Raw genomic sequence first — 19,020 nt, forward strand, 5'->3', positions numbered from 1 at the left:
ACTGTACCGTACCAAACCAAACTGTGCCATGATGGAAACATGGCTATCAACTTCCATTCAAATGGAGTTGCCCCCTAATGGCTGTTCAATGTCTTTTCATTTCATGGTTGGCTTCAGAGGAGTGTGTCCATTATTTATATATGGTTCAGGTTTGCTACACAAAGTCTTAGGAGCCTCTTCTGGTCTTTTCTTCAGAAACCTCCCCATTTTCTTCACAAAGTTGCCCTTTTCTCGCTCTTGCAGTTGTTGCTTCAAAAGGTTAGCAACAGCCTCCTCAAAGTTTCCGTCAGTGGATGACATGGCCCAGAGCAGAAACTTTGCTGGTCCAAACTCTGTACCCAGTTTACTGTAGACGGCCATTTGGATCTTCTCAAGATTTTTTGGGAGGGTGGTTGTTAATTGTCCCACAGTGTTTTCTCGCAGACGTGCCAGCATCCCTTCTAAGTTCAGGCCGTACAGTGATGTCTTTGTTTCTTTGGAAATGTGGATTATCAGTGCTGACAGGAATAAAAAAGTAAAGTGTCTATCTCGCTGTAGCAGCTCCTCGTCGCTGTAGTTCAGATTTGCAGACCTGACTGAAATGATGGCAATGTCAGGTTGTGCAGGCTCCTTGTTTTCACACGGCTCAGGCTCTTTGGTTGCAGTCAACGTCAGTACATATGCAAGAAGGTTAGCCATTTCCCTCGGTTGCATTAAACGGAGCCTTGTCCGTGGGGTTTTAAGTGGAAGGATATTCATCCATTTGTTAACTGCGTTTGTCACCTCGACTGCAATCAGCTCCTTCATTTTGTTAGCGACATAAGCGTGTTTCCTCGTAAGCCCCAGCGCTGCTTCGAGGCCGAGGTGAACAGAATCTCCAAGGCTGGACATGATATCTACCTCAGTCACATACGTATGCTCTAAGCGGCTGAGCCAAAGTCCTGTTAATAATGAGCCAAAGTGAGCGCCTATCTGAGGCTCTAAGGTGTTTAGAGCTGTGTTGGTAATCTCCAACACAATTGAATGACTGATTTGAGTCAGCAGACTGGCAGCCTGCGTTTTTACTTTCCAGCCATCCATCACTTGCTTCCTCGGTGGAAAGGCCTTAATGACGTGTGTGGTGAAAATGTGTTCCATGTACTCAGATTTAAACACAGGCATGACCAAGTCAGGTCCTCCAGTACTTGATTCCATGTTGTCAATTCTTTACAGGGTGCTATTGAAAATCACATTAGGTGATAGGTGTGTATATTTTAGAGCTATGTGGCCAAACCCCTTTGGTGTTTCATGGCAGTTGGCAGCTGTAATGTTGAATGAACGCCTTCTTCTCCTCTTTCCTACTTCTCGTTCTTCTTGTAATAATGTCCAACAGGCTATACGCTGAGAGGTGTAAGGCTGTCCTCCACAGTTTGAGGTTCACAGTTCAGTAGTTCAGAGCTCTTAAACAAAGTTTCTCCACCCATGTGCTTCCTCATCTGCCCAGTCTCTTCATCTCTTCTTCTTATAAGTTCTTCCAGTAGCTTCAGGCAGGCTGTTCTTCTGTCATGTCACTGCTTCCTTTGCTCCTTTGTTCCTTTACTGTTTGTTCTTTGTTCTGTAGTGTGGCTTTTTAAAGGGTGGAGGAATCTTCAACTGTAGGGGGTAGCATTACACTTACACTTACACCTATTAATCTGATAAGAAGAGAATGAGACTGAGGAGACCACAGATGTATCCATGGAGGGGACAGAGTCGTTTGGTGGAGAACTTTGAAGAACTTTGATCTGCAATCAAGAATTTTGAAGTACATTTAAGCGCTTTGACCGACTGTCGCCCTATGTCAGCTGAGATTGGCACAGTGCGGAGGAATAGGTGTTAGAAGGTGGATGAACCTGCATTGAAGAAGGATGAGACTGAGGAGATAAGGATGAGAGGAGCCTTTAAACTGTGGAGAGAAGTATCTATGTGTACAACTTGCCAGCGATTACAAGTAGAAGACGATGAAGAGTGACAACATAACGGGCTGCTCTGGGAACTTCAATCTTGAAGCTTAAAATATCTGTTGGCCCGTACGGGGATCGAACCCGCGACCTTGGCGTTATTAGCACCACGCTCTAACCAACTGAGCTAACCGGCCACCGTATGTGTCCCCATGACTATACCCAATTTCTAAAACATACAACTACTCCGAGTTAACATTTAATCATATAGTTTATTAACTATCTAACAGCGCGCGTGTATAAGTTTACCTCGCCGTCGTAACGACAGAAGCTGTCTTTCTTTACAAATGGGCACCCGCACGGTCCGTTGCCATAGCGACCCTGTAGAGAGGGCGAGACTGGTCACGTGACCCAACAAGATGGCGACCACAATGCAGAATGGATGTGAATGTGAGTACTACGTGTTATTATTATCTTACCGTTAGACGAATAAAACAGCGCGTGTTTCCACCGTCGCCGGTTCACATCCACCGTTTAACTGCAATCATTTTTTTTGCCCACAATAAAGAGTCAGTCCCGCCTTAGCCTCGTCTTAGTGTGGTCGCTAAAGTAACACTGAGCACAGCGGGGTCCGCTAACATTAGCCCCTCTGTGATGTGGTCATTTATTGTTAAACGTTACTCAGCTATTTTCACCATCTAACCGTCGTCATCTTTACAGACAGTAACGGACTAGTGTATTCACTGTGTTTTGTATCTGTGTGTGTGTGGTTGTGTTCTCTTTCAGGATTTAAACTAAGCGGGTCCGTTTTGCTGGGAATTTGGATCTGCTGATTAATTGTTCCTCACCATTATCATCATCATCATATCAGAGCGTCAAGATGGCCCTGAATGTGTTTGGTAAGCCGCAGCAGCACACATTAGAGAAAAATAGCTATTATGTGTAAAAGGAACGTTTATTTCTGTGTTTATTTAATTAATATAGAGATAATTCAACTTATCCCAAGTACAATTCCCAGCCTTTGCGTTTCACCTCATGTTGTTCTTCCTAGTCCCCTACATTTATTTATCGTTTAACACTCACTATTATCTTATTCAAATATGCTAAGTAAATAAAATACAATCCCTTTTTATGTATTAAACTATAGAAAGTGTGTAAGGTCTGCTACAGCCATTACAATGCTGCTTATACAGTAATGATTCAGCAATAATTTCATAGTTTTCATAGTGTAAATGTTATTGTAAATATAATATAAACTCTTACTGTCAATGCTTCATGTAATGATAATATCATTTTGAGAATGAGTGTGTATCGTTTGTACTTGTGCAAACGATTTGTTTGTTGTGGTTGGTTCATGTAAAATATGTCTATATATGTAAATATGTAAATAGTATAAAAGATATAGGAGAAATAGCATATTATGTACATTTCTGTGCATTTTTGAAAAGCTATATGTACATTATATGAACGGACACAAATTAAAATGTTACAAAACTTAAACCTAAACATAGCACATGGGTATATTTACATAGTACAGTGTGGTAAACACATTTTATTTGCTCTTATATAGGTTAGATTATTAGATAGATTATGTTCATTATGTCGTTATATTTCTGCACAACAACTGTGAACCAAATCCGTTTAAAGTTAAATTTTAAGCATTATTCTTCACCACAACTGTGCCTGCAGCAGTTTTGAGCCGTTACAGAGTGTCAGCACTCGAGGAGCGAGGCGAGACACACTTTACTTACACTAAACCCGGGAGTTATTTTGAAGACAGGATACTGGGGACGGCAACTGCTGCATAGATAAGTGTTGAAGAGTGAACACAGCGTAAACCAAGACAGGAAACGCTCTGTATTATGCATTATTATGCATGCAGTGAAGGGGGAAGTTTTCTTGAATGTGTCAGACGCTGGCCAAAATACTGCAGAGTCTGACAATGGTCGTTTCAGTTACATAAGAACCCTATTTGTTATTGTTCATAGTTTTTTGCAGGAATGGCTGCAAAAATGTCTACTATTTAATGTTGAAGTGCAGTACAGTTACTACTCTTGGTGTAAAAACTGTGTTTTTCCATGTGCTGCTGTTCAGTAGCCACTGCACTGCAGAGTTCAGCTAAATTGCAACTGACTGCCTGGGGCTAAAATCATTTATTTGGCTTTGCGCTTATAGTCTATTATTAATGGTCAGCATAGTTTACTGTATGCTCTGCAGCTCAATTTAAATTACAATTTATTTTTTTAGTTGTTCGAAAAGTTGCACATCATTAAACAGTTGTGCAACCTGAGGTTAATTACAAACAAATTAAAGAAAGCTGAAAGTCTTGTAGCTTCATGTGTCTTGCTGTCAGTGTAAAGTAAACAGCTGTTTGTTTTAATGTAGCTGGTGGAGCAAAAAATGAATTAGAAAATGAATTGTCCTTGAAAATAATGTGATTGCTCAGATCATCCATTAAACCAGTCTTTGATTACATTTGATATGACATGTTTTAGATGTTTTATACACTGTTGTGTTTTGTCCACATGGGGACGCTGTAGCGAAGGAAGTGAAGTTGTAGAGCACTGTTGCAACTGTTTTATCCATAATTGTGCTTTTTCTCTTTCCAGATCATGATGAATACAGACCACCAGTGTGGAAGTCTTATTGTAAGTGTCCATTTTTGAGACACACTGGATTATAATCCTGATTATAACTGTGATATACCCGAGAACATGTGTTTATTTTTACTTTCACTCATTGCTCGCTGTGCATTTTTGCATTTTCTCCCCTAGTATACCAACTCCAGCAGGAAGCACCTCACCCACGCCGACTCACCTGCACCTGTGAGGTGAGGACATGCTTCCTCTTCCATTGTTGACCAGTTTGCGGTGTTCAGTGTCATATTATCATAATATATTAACAATAATCACCTTTATTATGTAGAACTATGGGACAACATACTTTACAAGAAGAAATAAATTGTATACATAAAAAAACACAACATAAATTTAGTAAGAACAGTATAAAGAAGTTTGGGAAGACAAAGAGATGGAAATGGATGGAAACTAATGTATTGAAATAACTGAATTTGTGATATGTTGTAGTAAAAGCACAAAAATACATAAATGTATGCAGTAGCTTGTCCAAAAACTTCAACTTGTTGACATTTGCAGCATAAAATAGTCTAAATTTTGAATTATGAAGCTCAAGAAATGTTGTTATCGGACAGTGCTATTGTGGGTTGCACTGAAATAACTTCATAAATAAATGAATACACAAATATAAAGCTCCATATGTGTTTTTTAAGTAGTAGAATAAGTGTTAGCAGAGGCAGCGTCCTGGCCCAGGGCATCCAGGTGGGACACGGTATTGCTGATATTCACAAAATGCAACACACCAGCATGTCTACCTCATTGAGAGGCAACCACCAGATGTGTGTGTGTGTGTGTGTGTGTGTGTGTGTGGGTGAGATGCTTGATAAATAGCTGTTGGTTTCGATTCCCTGGCCTGGTCAGGTAATGGGTGCTGACCTAGTTAAAAGCAGCAGACGGATGGATTGGCCACCCGCCACCACCTCAGTGCTGCCACCAGCCCCATGTTGTCTTCAGGGAGTCCAGCCATATGTGGTTTAATGATGCACCAGTAAGCTGCTGCTTATTCATTTGTGTTATGTCTGGTTGACTTTGTAAGACCATGAGTTCTAATGTTTTGGTTATGACTCTTGGTCCTAACAAAACAAGCAATAAGAGGATCCCAACGCGGGCTCAGGAGCAGCAATAATTATTATCTTTTCGAGTGAAAACAAAGGTCCTTTGTTTCAACCTCTGCATGCCACAGATGCTCGGTCAGGATCTTCAGTGTCTAATCGAGAAAAGTTAGCTTCACCATGAAGAGAAAAGAAGGAAAATAATACTGACTGCTTTTTCAGGGAGCTGCTTTTTCTCCTGCTCCTTTTTTGCTTGGAAAATAAATAATATGGACGTTTCATGTTGTGGATCAAGATGGTAGAAGAAGGAAAAAAAAGGGAGAATCAGAATTCCATGTGCTTTATTGGCCAAATATGAGTGCACAGCACATTATTAGTCAATTTTCTGCGTTCATTTGTTCTCAACTTTAACTTTAACGGTTTCACCGTGCAACAATTTATTTCATCATTTCGTTTTAAAAATCTGCTCCGCAGCGGGACATTGAGATTGTCTTCTTCTTCTTTCAAACACCTTTTTCTCCTTCAGCTCAGCAGGAGGTTGGGTGAGCATTAGTGACGGCTGTTAGGGCCTTTGAGCGCAGTATTGGGAAATGTCCAGAGGTGAACATGCTTGATTCCCTCCCTGACTAGCTCCAACACCAAATCTTATTATTACACTCACTATTTATGTATGTAATATTCACATTATTGTGACAAATCTTTGACAAATGCACTTCACACACACACACACACAGAGAGTGTAGGAATTAATATTCACCACCGCTTGTCGGGTCTTTGTTGATTTATTGGCTCAACAGCAATTTTTGTGGAGCACAACACAGACGTTCCGCCTCTTTTATCTGACTCGTGCAATATTCTCCACACACTCGCACTCACGTGAATGTGCCAAAACATTCTGCAAGAGCACACAGCAGGTATTATTATTATCTGGGAGGCAGTGACATTTCACACACTCTGTTGTTGACATCGTTGTATTGATTTTGGACCCACTGTAGAGTTCCCCGCGTGTTCTTTTGTAAATAAAAACCCGCTCGTTGTACTGTTTCTGTACCCACAGGACAGTTGGAAACATAAAGCCCACATTTACATTGTAAAACGTAAAAGAAAAAAAAACCTTTTTTCTCTTTGCAGGTTGATTTGATTCAAATGTGATTTCTTCTTTTTTTTCCTGCAGGTGGACAACCGACCTAAATACTATGGCAGAGAGTGAGTTTGCATTCTGTGTGTTTTCATTTCCATTGAGTTTTTCCCTTCACTTCAAGTGCTGTTTTTATTACACCAACTCAAAAACGCCAATACCTCCCTCCTCTTCCTCCTTTGCCTCCTCCTCTCTGTCCAGGTACCATGGGATGATCTCAAGAGAAGAGGCCGACCAGTTACTGAGTCAGGCTGAAGGCAGCTACCTCATCAGAGAGAGTCAGAGACAGCCAGGCACATACACGTTGGCTCTAAGGTTTGTTTTTATATATACAGTAAATATCTGTGTGTGTGTGTGTTTGGCAAATTTAGGGAGACTCATACAATCATAAATAACCTGAGCTATATTTGAATCTTTATATCTTTGAGTCTTGAACATGAAGCCCAGTAAATTGGGACATAATAGCTATTTTTTGTTAAAATCAACTGACAATTCATAGCTAAATGGAAATTTTGAAAACATGGACCATAGAATAAATTATTATTATATATTAACAGAGTGGCTTTCCTTGTGGATGATACTGTTTCTTATTTAGAGTGGCCATAAGGGGCAGTTTGCATCTTTGTAGGACCTTACCATTCAGAAAGATCAATGTTTCCCATTGAAATCTTCCCTTAAAATATGTATAAATGTCTTCTATCTTTATTTCTTGCTAAAATGTAAGGGAAAAAAGCACATATTTGCAAATATCACAATAATAGTTTGAATTGCACTTTCCCTCATCATCATCCCATGTCAGTAAAAAGGAGACGAGAAGCTGCCTGCTCATGTGAACAGGCCGCCAGGTATTTGTGAGGTCAGGTGTGAGGGTTTTAACGTCACGTTACTTTTAAGGTAGTTTTAAGCTGCTCAGCAGCGCTCATCTCTTAACTCACATGGCTCCACCACCACTCCACCGTCCAGTGAGTCTGTTCTTGTGTTTGTCTCTAACTGTGCACAACAAATTTGACGTTTTAGGAATCATTATAGCAGGTAGTGAGCCTATTTCTTGCTCAGAGGCACTTCAGTTGTCACGGAAGAACAGAAGCTGAATCCAAAGCACCTAAAACAAACACTAAATGATTAAAAGTTGCAGATGAATCACAGTTAAGTTTGACTTGAATGGGAGCTGTCAGTTCCTCAGAGTAGGTGTCACACTTTTTAAATGGGTGCATGGCTCCATTTGCATGCAGTTTTGGGTCAGTTTGTTCTATTCATAGTCGTGTCATTCTTCCACCTGCGCATTTCACTCCGTCTCCTCCATCCCTCTGGTTATAATTACATTCCATAAATACACCACAGTCAGAAACTTGGGTCCCAGTTCGGGGTTTGTTAGAGAAAGGAAAGGTTGGATTCTGGGTTAATGATGGACTGACTCGGTTTTGTCTCGAGGTGGTTTCGTGGTGATTCGCTGAGGAGCAGAACTCGTGTGTTGGCCCAGTTCAGAGTCACTATTTTAAGTAAACGGCTGCGTTTTGCTTTGTTTAAATTATCCCCGTGATCAATTTTGATCATGTTATATCCAAAATGGACATTTAAGTAAGATCTTAAGCTTTAAAACTTGACTTAAACTTAAACTTTTAGGGCACATCTGTTATATAACATAGTTATAGTAACTTTTTTCTGTTCATTGTTTGTTGTTCTAGTTTCCATGACTTTTAATATGTAAGTACATCAAGTAATTGAGAACTTGGAATTAAAATTCCCCCTGTATGCACCTCTCATACTTCTTTCCTTCTTCTTCCATCTCGTCAGATTTGGGAACCAGACGAGAAACTTCCGTCTCTACCATGACGGGAAGCACTTTGTCGGGGAGAAGAGGTTCGAGTCCATCCATGACCTGGTCACGGACGGTCTCATCACGCTCTACATAGAGACAAAGGTGTGTGTTTGTATTAAGAGCCACACACAAACCCCTGGAAACAAAACCTCTGACTGCACGTCGATGTTTGAAACTGCCCTCTCCCCTGTCAGGCGGCGGAGTACATCGCTAAGATGACCATAAACCCGATCTACGAGCACGTGGGCTACACCACTCTGAACCAGGAGCCCACTCTGAAGAAACACCTGCCACAAAGCCCCGAGGCTCCTGATGGACCTGCTGCGGTCAAAGATGACTGCAATGCAGAGGAGAGGGTGAGAACACTCGCTCTCCTATGTCATGTATGTTTAAAACAATGACACAGTGGACTGGCCGTGCTCACTATCATGGAAAACACTGTTAAACAGATGGTGATGGATGTATTATTCTGTTATGGGTAGTGTGGGTTGCACTCTTTATTATATTCAGTCAGTGTTCTCATATATAGCATCCTCATTATTCCATTATGTGAAAATAGGTATAAAACAATGATATACGCCACTGTGAATGGATAGTATGCTCCAAAAGAGTTGGCAGTTTTGTCTTTATTGGTAAGTATTGGGAAAAAGTGCAGAGTTAAAACAAGGGTAAAGGTGAGAAAAGTTTGTGTTTGTACAGAACTGAGATGGAAGGATGTGAGTTGATGAACATGGTGAGAGGAGGAGGAGGAGGAGGAGGATGGATGCAGAGGAGAGATGGCCTCCAGCCAAGGGCTCTGCAGTAAAATTGCATAACAGCAGTTTGCCTGCAGAAACCGCCTACCTCCCGAAAGCCATGTTCATGAATGGAGTTTGCAGTTGTTGCCTCGTTTGTTTCCATTCAGCTTTGAGGCAATCACGGTTTGTTCGCATGGGTGTCTAAATTTCTTTTTTGTTTTGTTTTGGGGGGGGGGGGGGGGGGGGGGGGGGTTGAAAACAAAAGAGGGGAAGTGCTCGCACAACTGCGACGAGAACCTCGCTCATGAATATAAACATGCACAGTCACCGAGCGCACACGGCGCGACACTTGTGGTGTGCAACATTTGACGCGTTTATCTGTTACACCGCTGCGGCGCCTCCTGAGGCCTTGTGTGACCCGCAGTGCGTGACCACCTACACTGCACCTCATTCATCACTGTCTGCACATGTGCACACGTGTGTGCTTGTACGTATAGCTTCTTGAGGACCAAAACATTTATAAACCATAAGAAGCAAGTGCATTTTGGCTGGTCCTCTCGACTTAAAAGAGCCTTTTGCAGGGTGAAAAACCTCATTTTTAGGCTTTAGGGTTGGATTCGGTTTGGGTTAGACATTAAGTTAACAATATATTTAAAAGTGTCCTCACTAAGAATACAGTACAAGAATGTGTGTGTTGGATGGTCCAGTGTACGTGTGTGCTTTTATAATTGGGTGGATTTGCAGACAAAGCAGTGTGGTTTGTGACATTGAGACCAGAGGTCTCTCTCTCTGTCTCGCTCTCTCTGCCTGTAGGGAAGTCAGGAAATGCATATTTCATATATGTTGACGTTAACGCAGCTAATCGGTGTTTATGTTGCGTTAAATGCAGCTTTTACGGCCCCCGCAGGGCTGATGAAGACGCGGTTGAGGCGATGCCGCTTTAAAAATTAATTCTTTAAAGGGCTTGTTATGGGATTAGATTCACGAGACGGTGACGGGGACGATCGCTGAGTGGAGATTTCATTTTCTAATGCATCTTTAATCACATTTCGTAGAGTATTTCTTCCTTCATCTACGTATATTTCTAGATCTGTGTGTGTAATCGTGTTGCTCTATTGTTAGCAACGCAGTCTGTCTCATCACAGTGATAAAAAAAGCAGTCATTAAAAAACCATGACCAAGTCATACATATTCACTGTGTTGTGTACATGAGCCGAGGATTAGGGAATTTGAATCTGTTGCGTGGCTGGAAGTTTGCGTTTTTCTTGGTGATGTCTGCTGAGGACGTCACCAAAAAATCCGTTTTTATTAGTATTCAAAGAGCATAAAGCGTGTAGGTTGTTGCAGAGTAACAGGATTTAGTGCCCTCCTGCTGTTTTGTTGACATTAGGCAGTGGGAAAAACCAGATACCAGCGTCCTCATCGTCCCCAGAGGCAACATTTTAAGGGATTTTGTTGCCGGTACAGAGCCAGTGTAGTTCAGAGTTGTGAAACAATAGAGCAACAGATCACACCTTGTATAAAATCGATACCAGTTGAAGGCCACTTTTCTCACAGGAAACCATACCTGCAGTCCTGCACCTGCAAATGTACCTCATCTTACCTCCGTCCATATGCTCAGTTGTGCTATTTTTAGCAGTTAATGGCTGAGTTTGCAATTTTTAATCATCAGCATTGGTCATTTATCGTCACAGGTGGAGTTTCCGCTTTTATAAGTGCCCTAAAGCATTTTTAAAAGTTGATTAGACAAAGTTAATTTTGGGTTTCATATTTAGTTTATACATATTTGGTGACTTTGGGTGTTTGAAAGCTTTCATTTGGATTTAATCCAAATCTAAAGTCAGTGGAGCAGCAACTCCCTTGTGCTGTGTTTTTGTCAATGGACTCTGGTTTAAAAAAAACTATTCCTTTTAACCAGAAAAGGGAATTTCTTCAGGTGAAATTCAGCATGAAAGTGCTCTTTCATTGTGTTTCTTCTCTTCTGGCGTAAATTGATGAACCACAGCAGATGCAGACGCTTGTTTACAGTGTCGGAGAAACCCGTGGAACATCAGCGGTGGAGGAGCTGGTGAAGAGGAGGAACGGAGCGAAACAAAGAGGAACGCAAAGTGCGAACGAGAAAATGAAATAAACAGCTCATTCTCCCCCCCCCCCTCCTCCTCCTCCTCCTCCTCCTCCTCCTCCTTCTCCTCCTTCTCTCCTGGGACTGATGAGGTCGGCAGGATTGGTGGCAAAAACAACAAGAATCACAGCTATTCTGATTGGCTCCCGCTCCTCTCAATGTGACCTGTTAAATTCATCCATTACGGCTCCGTAGCTCAGCCTCCCCCCATCACCTCCTCTTCCTCGCCTTGCTCACTCCGCCCCCCCTGCCTCCTCCTCCTCCTCCTCCTCTGCTGGTTCTGCCTGGTGAGTGTGTAGAGGGAAAGCAGATTAACGCACACACTGAGCCATGTGGGCTGAAGCGCTCACCAACACGAGACAGGGATTGTAGCGCTCACTGTGCCGCAGCACTTTGGTTTGAGGGATTTCTGCAAGGATTGGAGATTTGTTGAATTGTATTCATTTAAATTTTTCTTATTTAGATCTTTTTTGAGCTTCTTTTTTTTGTGAACTGGAATTGCAGCATGCAGCGCCATCAGCATGCTGAGCTGATGTGATTGGCTGATCTATTTCAGCTCCTCGCTTTGGGATGTTGTTGATGTGATTTGAAAATCCAGCTCTTACATCATATTTACCCCTTTTCTTTTTTATTTGGTTACAATGTAACCGTTTTTTCCTTGTTTTTTGTTCTTTTCATGCTGATTTCTTTAATTGCTTTTTATTCACGGGATTCAGGTTTTGGTGTCAAAAGCCAAGGTTTTGTTTTTAAAACTTCCACACCGAAACGGCACATGCCACGATGCCGAGCCGTGAGTCACACATGATTAAAAGAGGGAAAAAGCAAACGCGCAGGCGAGCCAAGAAGGACACAAGTCAGAAGGGCTCTTTGTTTACGGCCGCGCTTGGGCTAAATGTCAGCACTGGTTCAATTCCCTCCCTGCCAGTCTCTGGCAGCACATCTGACCCCGGCACGGGCTCAGGGACTTTTCTCAAGCGGGCACCAGCCCCTTCTAAACCCACCTCCCCTGCTTCCACCTTCTGGCAACCAATCAGATCTTTTGCCCTTTCGCAGCTCACGTCCCTGGTGCGGCGGGCGACGCTGAGGGAGAGCGACTTGGCGCCCAAGTATGAGAAGGTCCACAACTTCAAGGTGAGGGAATGATTTCGCTTTGCAAATCCTCTGCGTGTGTGTGTGTGTGTGTGTGTGTGTGTGTGTATGTGTGTAAAGAGTTGCTGATTCAGCTCATGGCGTCTTATTCAAATTTACCTCAGAGAGCGCGCACACACACACACATTTCCACATTTACATGTCAAGCGTTCAGCTTTTGTTTGCCTTATTTCCATATTACAAGTGGCCATTAATAAAGAACACAAAGGTCAGGGCCACAGTTTACTGAGCTCCAGAGAAATGTGTGTGAACACACACACACACGCACACACTGACACACACAGCACTATGAAGTGACAAAGATCATTTGCATTTCCTTATATAGAACCAATTTATGCAATAAATGGCACAGAGTTAAACTCTATCCGCCCTCTCAGGACCTCCATTATGTCTCCACCGCTCTTTTGTCAGTGTCTGTTATTGCGTAAGAAAACCTTGATGTCTCTTAAATCACTTTTAAGAATAAAGTAACACACAAATAAACATCATTTTCTCCACTGTCCACATCTCCTATGCCAGGTTCATACGTTCAGGGGGCCTCACTGGTGCGAGTACTGTGCCAACTTCATGTGGGGTCTCATCGCTCAGGGAGTCAAGTGTGCAGGTGAGAACCACAAAATGTGATCACACATTTGCACACTGTATGCATGTATCTAAGCTCTTGCGTGTTGCCTCCTCCTCCTCCTCCTCCTCCTCAGGAAGTGGGACGGCGGGCTAAAGTTAGCCGTCACTTCTGCCGTTTGACTCATCCACTTTTTAAATGTTAAAATATTCAACGTAACTTGGTTCCAGTGCGATCGTGACGGTGTGTGGGTGCATCTGCAGCGTCTGTTTCCAAATGCTGCTTTTACCAGCTCGTCCTTTGTAGATTCATAGATTCAGTGTGTTGTACATGAGCATTTAAAAAACAACACAAGTACAGACAGAATTAAAATAAATCAATACATCAATCAATCAATCAATAACAAACTGCTGGTAGAGCTGACTTCTGTCTTTCCTCCCTGACAGACTGCGGCTTGAACGTCCATAAGCAGTGCTCCAAAGTCGTGCCCAACGACTGCCAGCCGGACCTGCGGCACGTCAAGAAGGTGTACAGCTGTGACCTGACCACGCTCGTCAAAGCCCACAACACCAAGAGGCCGATGGTGGTCGACATGTGCATCCAGGAAATCGAGGCTAGAGGTGAGACGCAGTCAGTACCGTATGTCCCTACATACTGTAGCTTAACTATGGCTTGTAATTGTTCTGCTCACTTTATTTATTTATTTATTTATTGTCTGCCTCCGGTACACTAGGTGGCGATACGCCCGCTTTCAGCTGGGTAGTAGTAGGCGGTTTCCAGTTTACCTTGCGATTACTTGTTGTAACGTTTTCTCCGTCACTTAACATACATATCTCCGCGCGTCTTTTGCATCGATATGGAGGCTTACGCAATACTACCACTAGAGGGCAGTGCCGAGCACTGAGTTGGAAAGCATCAACAAAACACCACTGAGAGGTTATTTTTATTGTGCTTGAGTCGAAAATAGACAGAAACGCAGGCGGATTTCGTGGCGGTGGAATGTAAGACCACTGAATGTGAGTCATCGTGTTGCTCATTGGTGTCAGCGAGTGGAGAAGCGGCAGCACCAGTGGCATTTTCAGTATTTCTGTATGTCCGCCACAACTTTTCACAACTTGCTTCATTGAACAGCCCCTTGAAATCAAACCACAGCGCGACAGTGAGTGAAGCCAAGTTCCTGGAAGTCACTCTCTGTTTTCTGACTGCAGGGATAAACCAGGGAAAACACTGCAGCTTAGGTCGCTTCTTCTCCTTTCTTCTGACTGATTGGACTGTTGACTCTAATACTGCCCCCCACGATTTCCAGTGGTATTGCTCCGCAAATTTAGCGTATAAATGGTCCTTTTCAGGAATAAATGCAGTAATAATTCAACTACCAATCACATTATTTGGGTGTTAGTTTAGTACCATTTCAGTCAGATTTAACATGTGTTTTAAAAGTCCCATTTTAGTCAGACTAACACAATCAGTAGTATGTTGTTGACAAAAAAAGCCATATCTATGTAAAGGTGTGTTCCCAGGCAGAATAAACGCTGCCACACACAGCAGTTTGCAGTTATCGACAGCAGTTCGAGACCAGAGACTAATTAATACGTTAAATCAATGAAGACATTTAAGTTGAAGTAATTGTGCTCGACTGGAACATCCCCTCAGAGGACCTACCTACATATTTTCCCAAGTAACTGACACCGTTCGATAAAGTAGCTCCAAAAAAGAGTCGCTATAATCATGTCTGGAAATTACAGACGCTCCCAATTTATCAGCTGAACATCAGTGTTGATTGAAATTCACTTTATTGACTGTCGTCAGAGAGTTAAATGGCATTGATGTTTAGATTATGGGCCATGTTTCTGTCATCATGTAAATGTAATTTAAAACTATAGACTTAAATTATATATGTGATAGAACTTTTTTGCCTAAAACTTTGTTAAAAGTGATTTTAGAGTGTTATGTGTTAGAAAAAGTAATAATTTGTCTTCTTATTGGTCCCCTATAAGCCTAGTTATCACTGCTTTATGTTCTTTGAACGTTGTTTTCAAGGAAAAAAGACAACTTTATTGTATAATGGCTTTATTATTTCATTATCTTAATATTGTTTTTCTCAAGAAAGAGGAAAAAAGGGGTGCTAATTTTATATTATTTATGATTTTAAAAGCACAATTGTAAGCACAAGTTTTGGCTCCCCTAAATTATATGCACTGGACCTTTTAAAATGTCTTCTTTCTTCAAAGTGACATTATTTGCTTTTGAGAGGCTAAAGCCAGAAAATGTTATCACCAAAGAAGTCTCCTACATTATTAATCAGATACAGAGAGTGTAGCCAATAATCAAAGCTCTAAAAGCGATTATTAATTACCCTGCAGCTCAGGTTTGATTCCTCCAACTCTCCTTGTCGTCCTGCAGGTCTTGAGTCGGAGGGTTTGTACAGAATATCAGGCTTCAGCGAGCTCATCGAAGACGTCAAGCTGGCGTTTGACCGAGGTGAGACTCCCTCATCTTCCGTTATCTGTCAGTATATCAACACGGTCACTCATTGATATGTTTTAAAATTTCTCCACAGACGGAGAGAAAGCAGACATTTCCTCAAATGCTTACGAGGACATCAACATCATCACGGGAGCCCTTAAACTCTACTTCAGAGAGCTGCCCATCCCCCTCATCACATACGACGCCTACCCACGATTCATAGAAACCGCAAGTACGGCCCGATGCTCTTCATATCATACGAGATTTGAGCCATAATTTGATCCAATCTCCAGCATGGTATTTATCGCGTTTGTCTTTCACAGAGGTCTCAGACCCAGAGAAACGGCTGGAGTCTCTCCACGAGTCCTTGAAGCTGCTGCCGCCGGCTCACTGCGAGACTCTGCGATACCTCATGGCTCACCTCAAGAGGTCGGAAAAAGCCGCGGCTTCACTCACTGCTGATTTAAGTTGTGTAGTTTCATATTTGGCTTGAATCCTTGTGTTGTTGTGTGTGTGTGTGTCCGTCCAGGGTGACCCAGTGCGACAAGGACAACCTGATGCCCAGCGAGAACCTGGGCATCGTCTTTGGCCCGACACTGATGAGGGCCCCCGACCTGGACGCCATGACGGCACTCAATGACATACGATATCAGAGACTGGTGGTGGAGATGCTTATTACCAATGAAGACGTGCTGTTCTGAGAGGAAACGAGGGGTAATATTCTTCTTCTGAGGAGGAGGAGGAGGAGGAGGAGGAGGAGAGGAAGGACACAGATGCTCATACAGTGTGCACTGACTTATTGTGGACAGATGAAAATGAAGGAGAAACATGCACGATACATGAGCAGTGAAAGAGGCGGCGGTTTGCAAAGATGAGACACTTGAGTGGAAGTGGAAGGACGTTTGAATGAAGTTAAACTTAATAAATAAAACCAACTTGAAGCTTTTACAAAATGTAATGTTACAACTTCACAAAAAGGTTTAAAGAATCATTCCCTTTCTTTGTGGAGGAAAGAGAAACACTGCGATCCAACCTCATGTTCATATCTTCTTTCTTCTTAAATGGATGCCTTGACTTTTTATATATATATATATATGTATATATATATATGTATGTGTATATATATATATATAGTTAGCCGTCCTCACCCTGCTTATTTGGGGGGAGACTAGAAAGAAGATCAGCCATCGTTTTAAGAAGCTCTCCCCTCTGCATTGGAACCAATTGAAAAGTGCTGGTGAGGAGAAAGTGCCACCTAGTGGCCACTCATTGTTTCAGTAGAAAAAAAATGAAGAAGCGCCGCTTCCAAGTTAGTGTCAAACTGTGACTGTAAGAAGACGCATCGTGTCCTGTTAATCCTCTCCGGGACAGAGTAGAAGCCCTGGTGTAACAGTGAACAGCTGGATGAATGGACTAATGCATGAATGGATGAAGAATGAATGGAAAGTTTGAATAACTCACCTGGAACTGAAGTGACTTGGACCTATTGTGTTTGCAGTACTTTTTTTTTTGTTAATTCTGTGCAGCTCTGATGTGTAATTAAACCCCAGCAACATTAGTTTTACAGTTTTATAACATAGAAAATCAACTAGGGCTGCAATTAACCTTCAATCGGTCAATCTGTCCATTATTTTCTCGATAAATCAAGCACTTGTTTGGTCCGTAAAATGTCATAAAATGTGGGAAAATGACGATTGTTGTTTACCAAACCTGGAAATTATGATTTTCTCAAACCGAAATGACTCTTGATTTAATGATTTCTTTGTGATATGACGCAAAGAAACCAGAAAATATTCCCATTTAAGAAGCTGAAAAATCAGAAAGCTTGTTTTAATTGTTGAAAAAAAAAATCAAAATAGTTGACGACGGCCCTAAAATCAACGTCCGCTCCTCGTCGTGTTCTTTACATATCATAAAAGCTTGAAATGTTTACCAGTGTTGTTGCAGTGTAATTACACTCAGTATTGGAGCTGTAAAATGAATGATTCCCCCTTTTTTTGTCACTGTTTCAGAATCTATTTGATGTTCTCACGCTTCTCCACCTTCCAGCGTCAGGCTGTGCGATGCTTGGGGAAAACCTCAGCGATAAGTGTTAGTGGTCATATTTTACAGCAGGGCCAGATTGTGACGTAAGAGCGTGCATCATCATTGAATTGAAACTGTGCTTTATGTTGTTTTTGCTTTGGGTTTACGTACATTTTTGTCAAAAAAAAAAAAAAAGCAGTATTATACTTGAGCAGTGTTACGATGCAGATGCCTGGATGCAGCTACTACACGAATAACTAAATAATTATTGGCCTTGTTAATTCAAAGATAACTGAATGTTGGATAATGTAAAAATTTGAATATCGCATCCCATCCTGGAAAAAGTTTGGTACAAAAAGATTAATAGTGTTCAAGTTTGTATGAGTATTTGTAGTTTTTCATCAGTGTAATATTCCTTCCCTGCTCAGTGTGCCTATTGACGGGGAGGCCGTAACTGTGAAATACTCAAGAGTTAATATTGTTTTCTCATGAATAAAACAAGGGACCAATTAAATAGGTTTTTGATCTGCGGACTCTGCCTTGTACAGACAGATTCTCCTACTTGAAAGTCATCGTAAGCAAAAATGTGAAATGATTGACAATACCGAAAAGCAGTATGTAATGTGGGACAATGATGTGTTTGAATTCTCTGTTTTCTGCCATTTGGCTCCCCACTCCCTTGTCTCTAAAACACTCTAACACACACATTTCTACACCCCCCCCATTTCTGTCGGGGGGACCACTAACAACATCTTACTAATTAATGTTCTTCATTTGCAAAGCAGCGGCGACTTGCCACCACGCTGCAAGATACACTTTACAAAGAGCTGTGAAAAAAAAAACACAATCTTGTGCATCAGTGTGGAGTTAAGTGTAATATAAGGGTTTTCTGTTTTAGTTGTTTAATGGTGCTTTATTTTTACTGCTGTGTTTGACCTTTATGTTTATTCATTTCTTCAATAACTAACTAGCATCAGTTACAAATCGTGAGCCCTCCATCATGACATGTATTTTTTTTTTTAAATAATTGTCACTGCTGTAAAGGATTTTCTATATGGTTTATGCATGGTGGAATTAAATTATTAATTATTGCTTTGCAGACTATTCCTTACATACTGTATTCCCACCTTTATATACATGATTGGAGTATGATTTTTATTTTTACATGTATGGTGTTTTCGATTTGTAAGGTGAATAAAATGAATTTTAAGGGGGAAATTCTGCAAAAGCAGCAAAACAATTCAAAGGTAGACAAGTTAATTAGGTCCAAATAGGAATAAAATAAAAATAAAACAGCATGAATTCTGAGATTAAAGTCAGAATTCTGATATTAATCTCAGAATTCATGCTGTTTTATTTATTTATTTTTACTTAAGGGCCTTAATACTCATTTGAAAAGTAGTTATACTATTGTAC

General features: G+C 41.5%; 1 protein-coding gene and 1 non-coding gene across 5 annotated transcripts; one reads left to right on the forward strand and one right to left on the reverse strand.

Annotated features, from left to right (window-relative positions):
* Positions 1-1,631: 1,631 nt before the first annotated feature.
* Positions 1,632-18,695, forward strand: LOC131454877 (N-chimaerin). Of its 4 annotated transcripts, XM_058622583.1 has the most exons (16): positions 1,632-2,348; positions 2,685-2,797; positions 4,508-4,546; positions 4,673-4,728; positions 6,761-6,792; positions 6,926-7,039; positions 8,519-8,645; positions 8,738-8,926; positions 12,456-12,533; positions 13,071-13,155; positions 13,560-13,733; positions 15,517-15,594; positions 15,674-15,811; positions 15,903-16,008; positions 16,109-16,293; positions 17,592-18,695. In XM_058622583.1, exons 2-15 carry the CDS (start codon positions 2,779-2,781, stop codon positions 16,278-16,280), a joined length of 1,407 nt encoding a protein of 468 aa, XP_058478566.1. In that variant the 5' UTR covers positions 1,632-2,348; positions 2,685-2,778; the 3' UTR covers positions 16,281-16,293; positions 17,592-18,695. The 4 variants fall into 4 exon arrangements, with proteins under 4 accessions (XP_058478566.1, XP_058478565.1, XP_058478567.1 ...); XM_058622582.1 differs by having other exon boundaries at positions 16,109-18,695; XM_058622584.1 differs by having other exon boundaries at positions 1,634-2,348; positions 8,738-8,899; positions 16,109-18,695.
* On the reverse strand, positions 2,022-2,095 carry trnai-aau (transfer RNA isoleucine (anticodon AAU)). Its single transcript has one exon. It is a non-coding gene; the product is annotated as a tRNA-Ile (tRNA).
* Positions 18,696-19,020: the final 325 nt, after the last annotated feature.

The sequence above is a fragment of the Solea solea genome, chromosome 2, assembly GCF_958295425.1.
Source record: "Solea solea chromosome 2, fSolSol10.1, whole genome shotgun sequence".
Taxonomy (NCBI): domain Eukaryota; kingdom Metazoa; phylum Chordata; class Actinopteri; order Pleuronectiformes; family Soleidae; genus Solea; species Solea solea.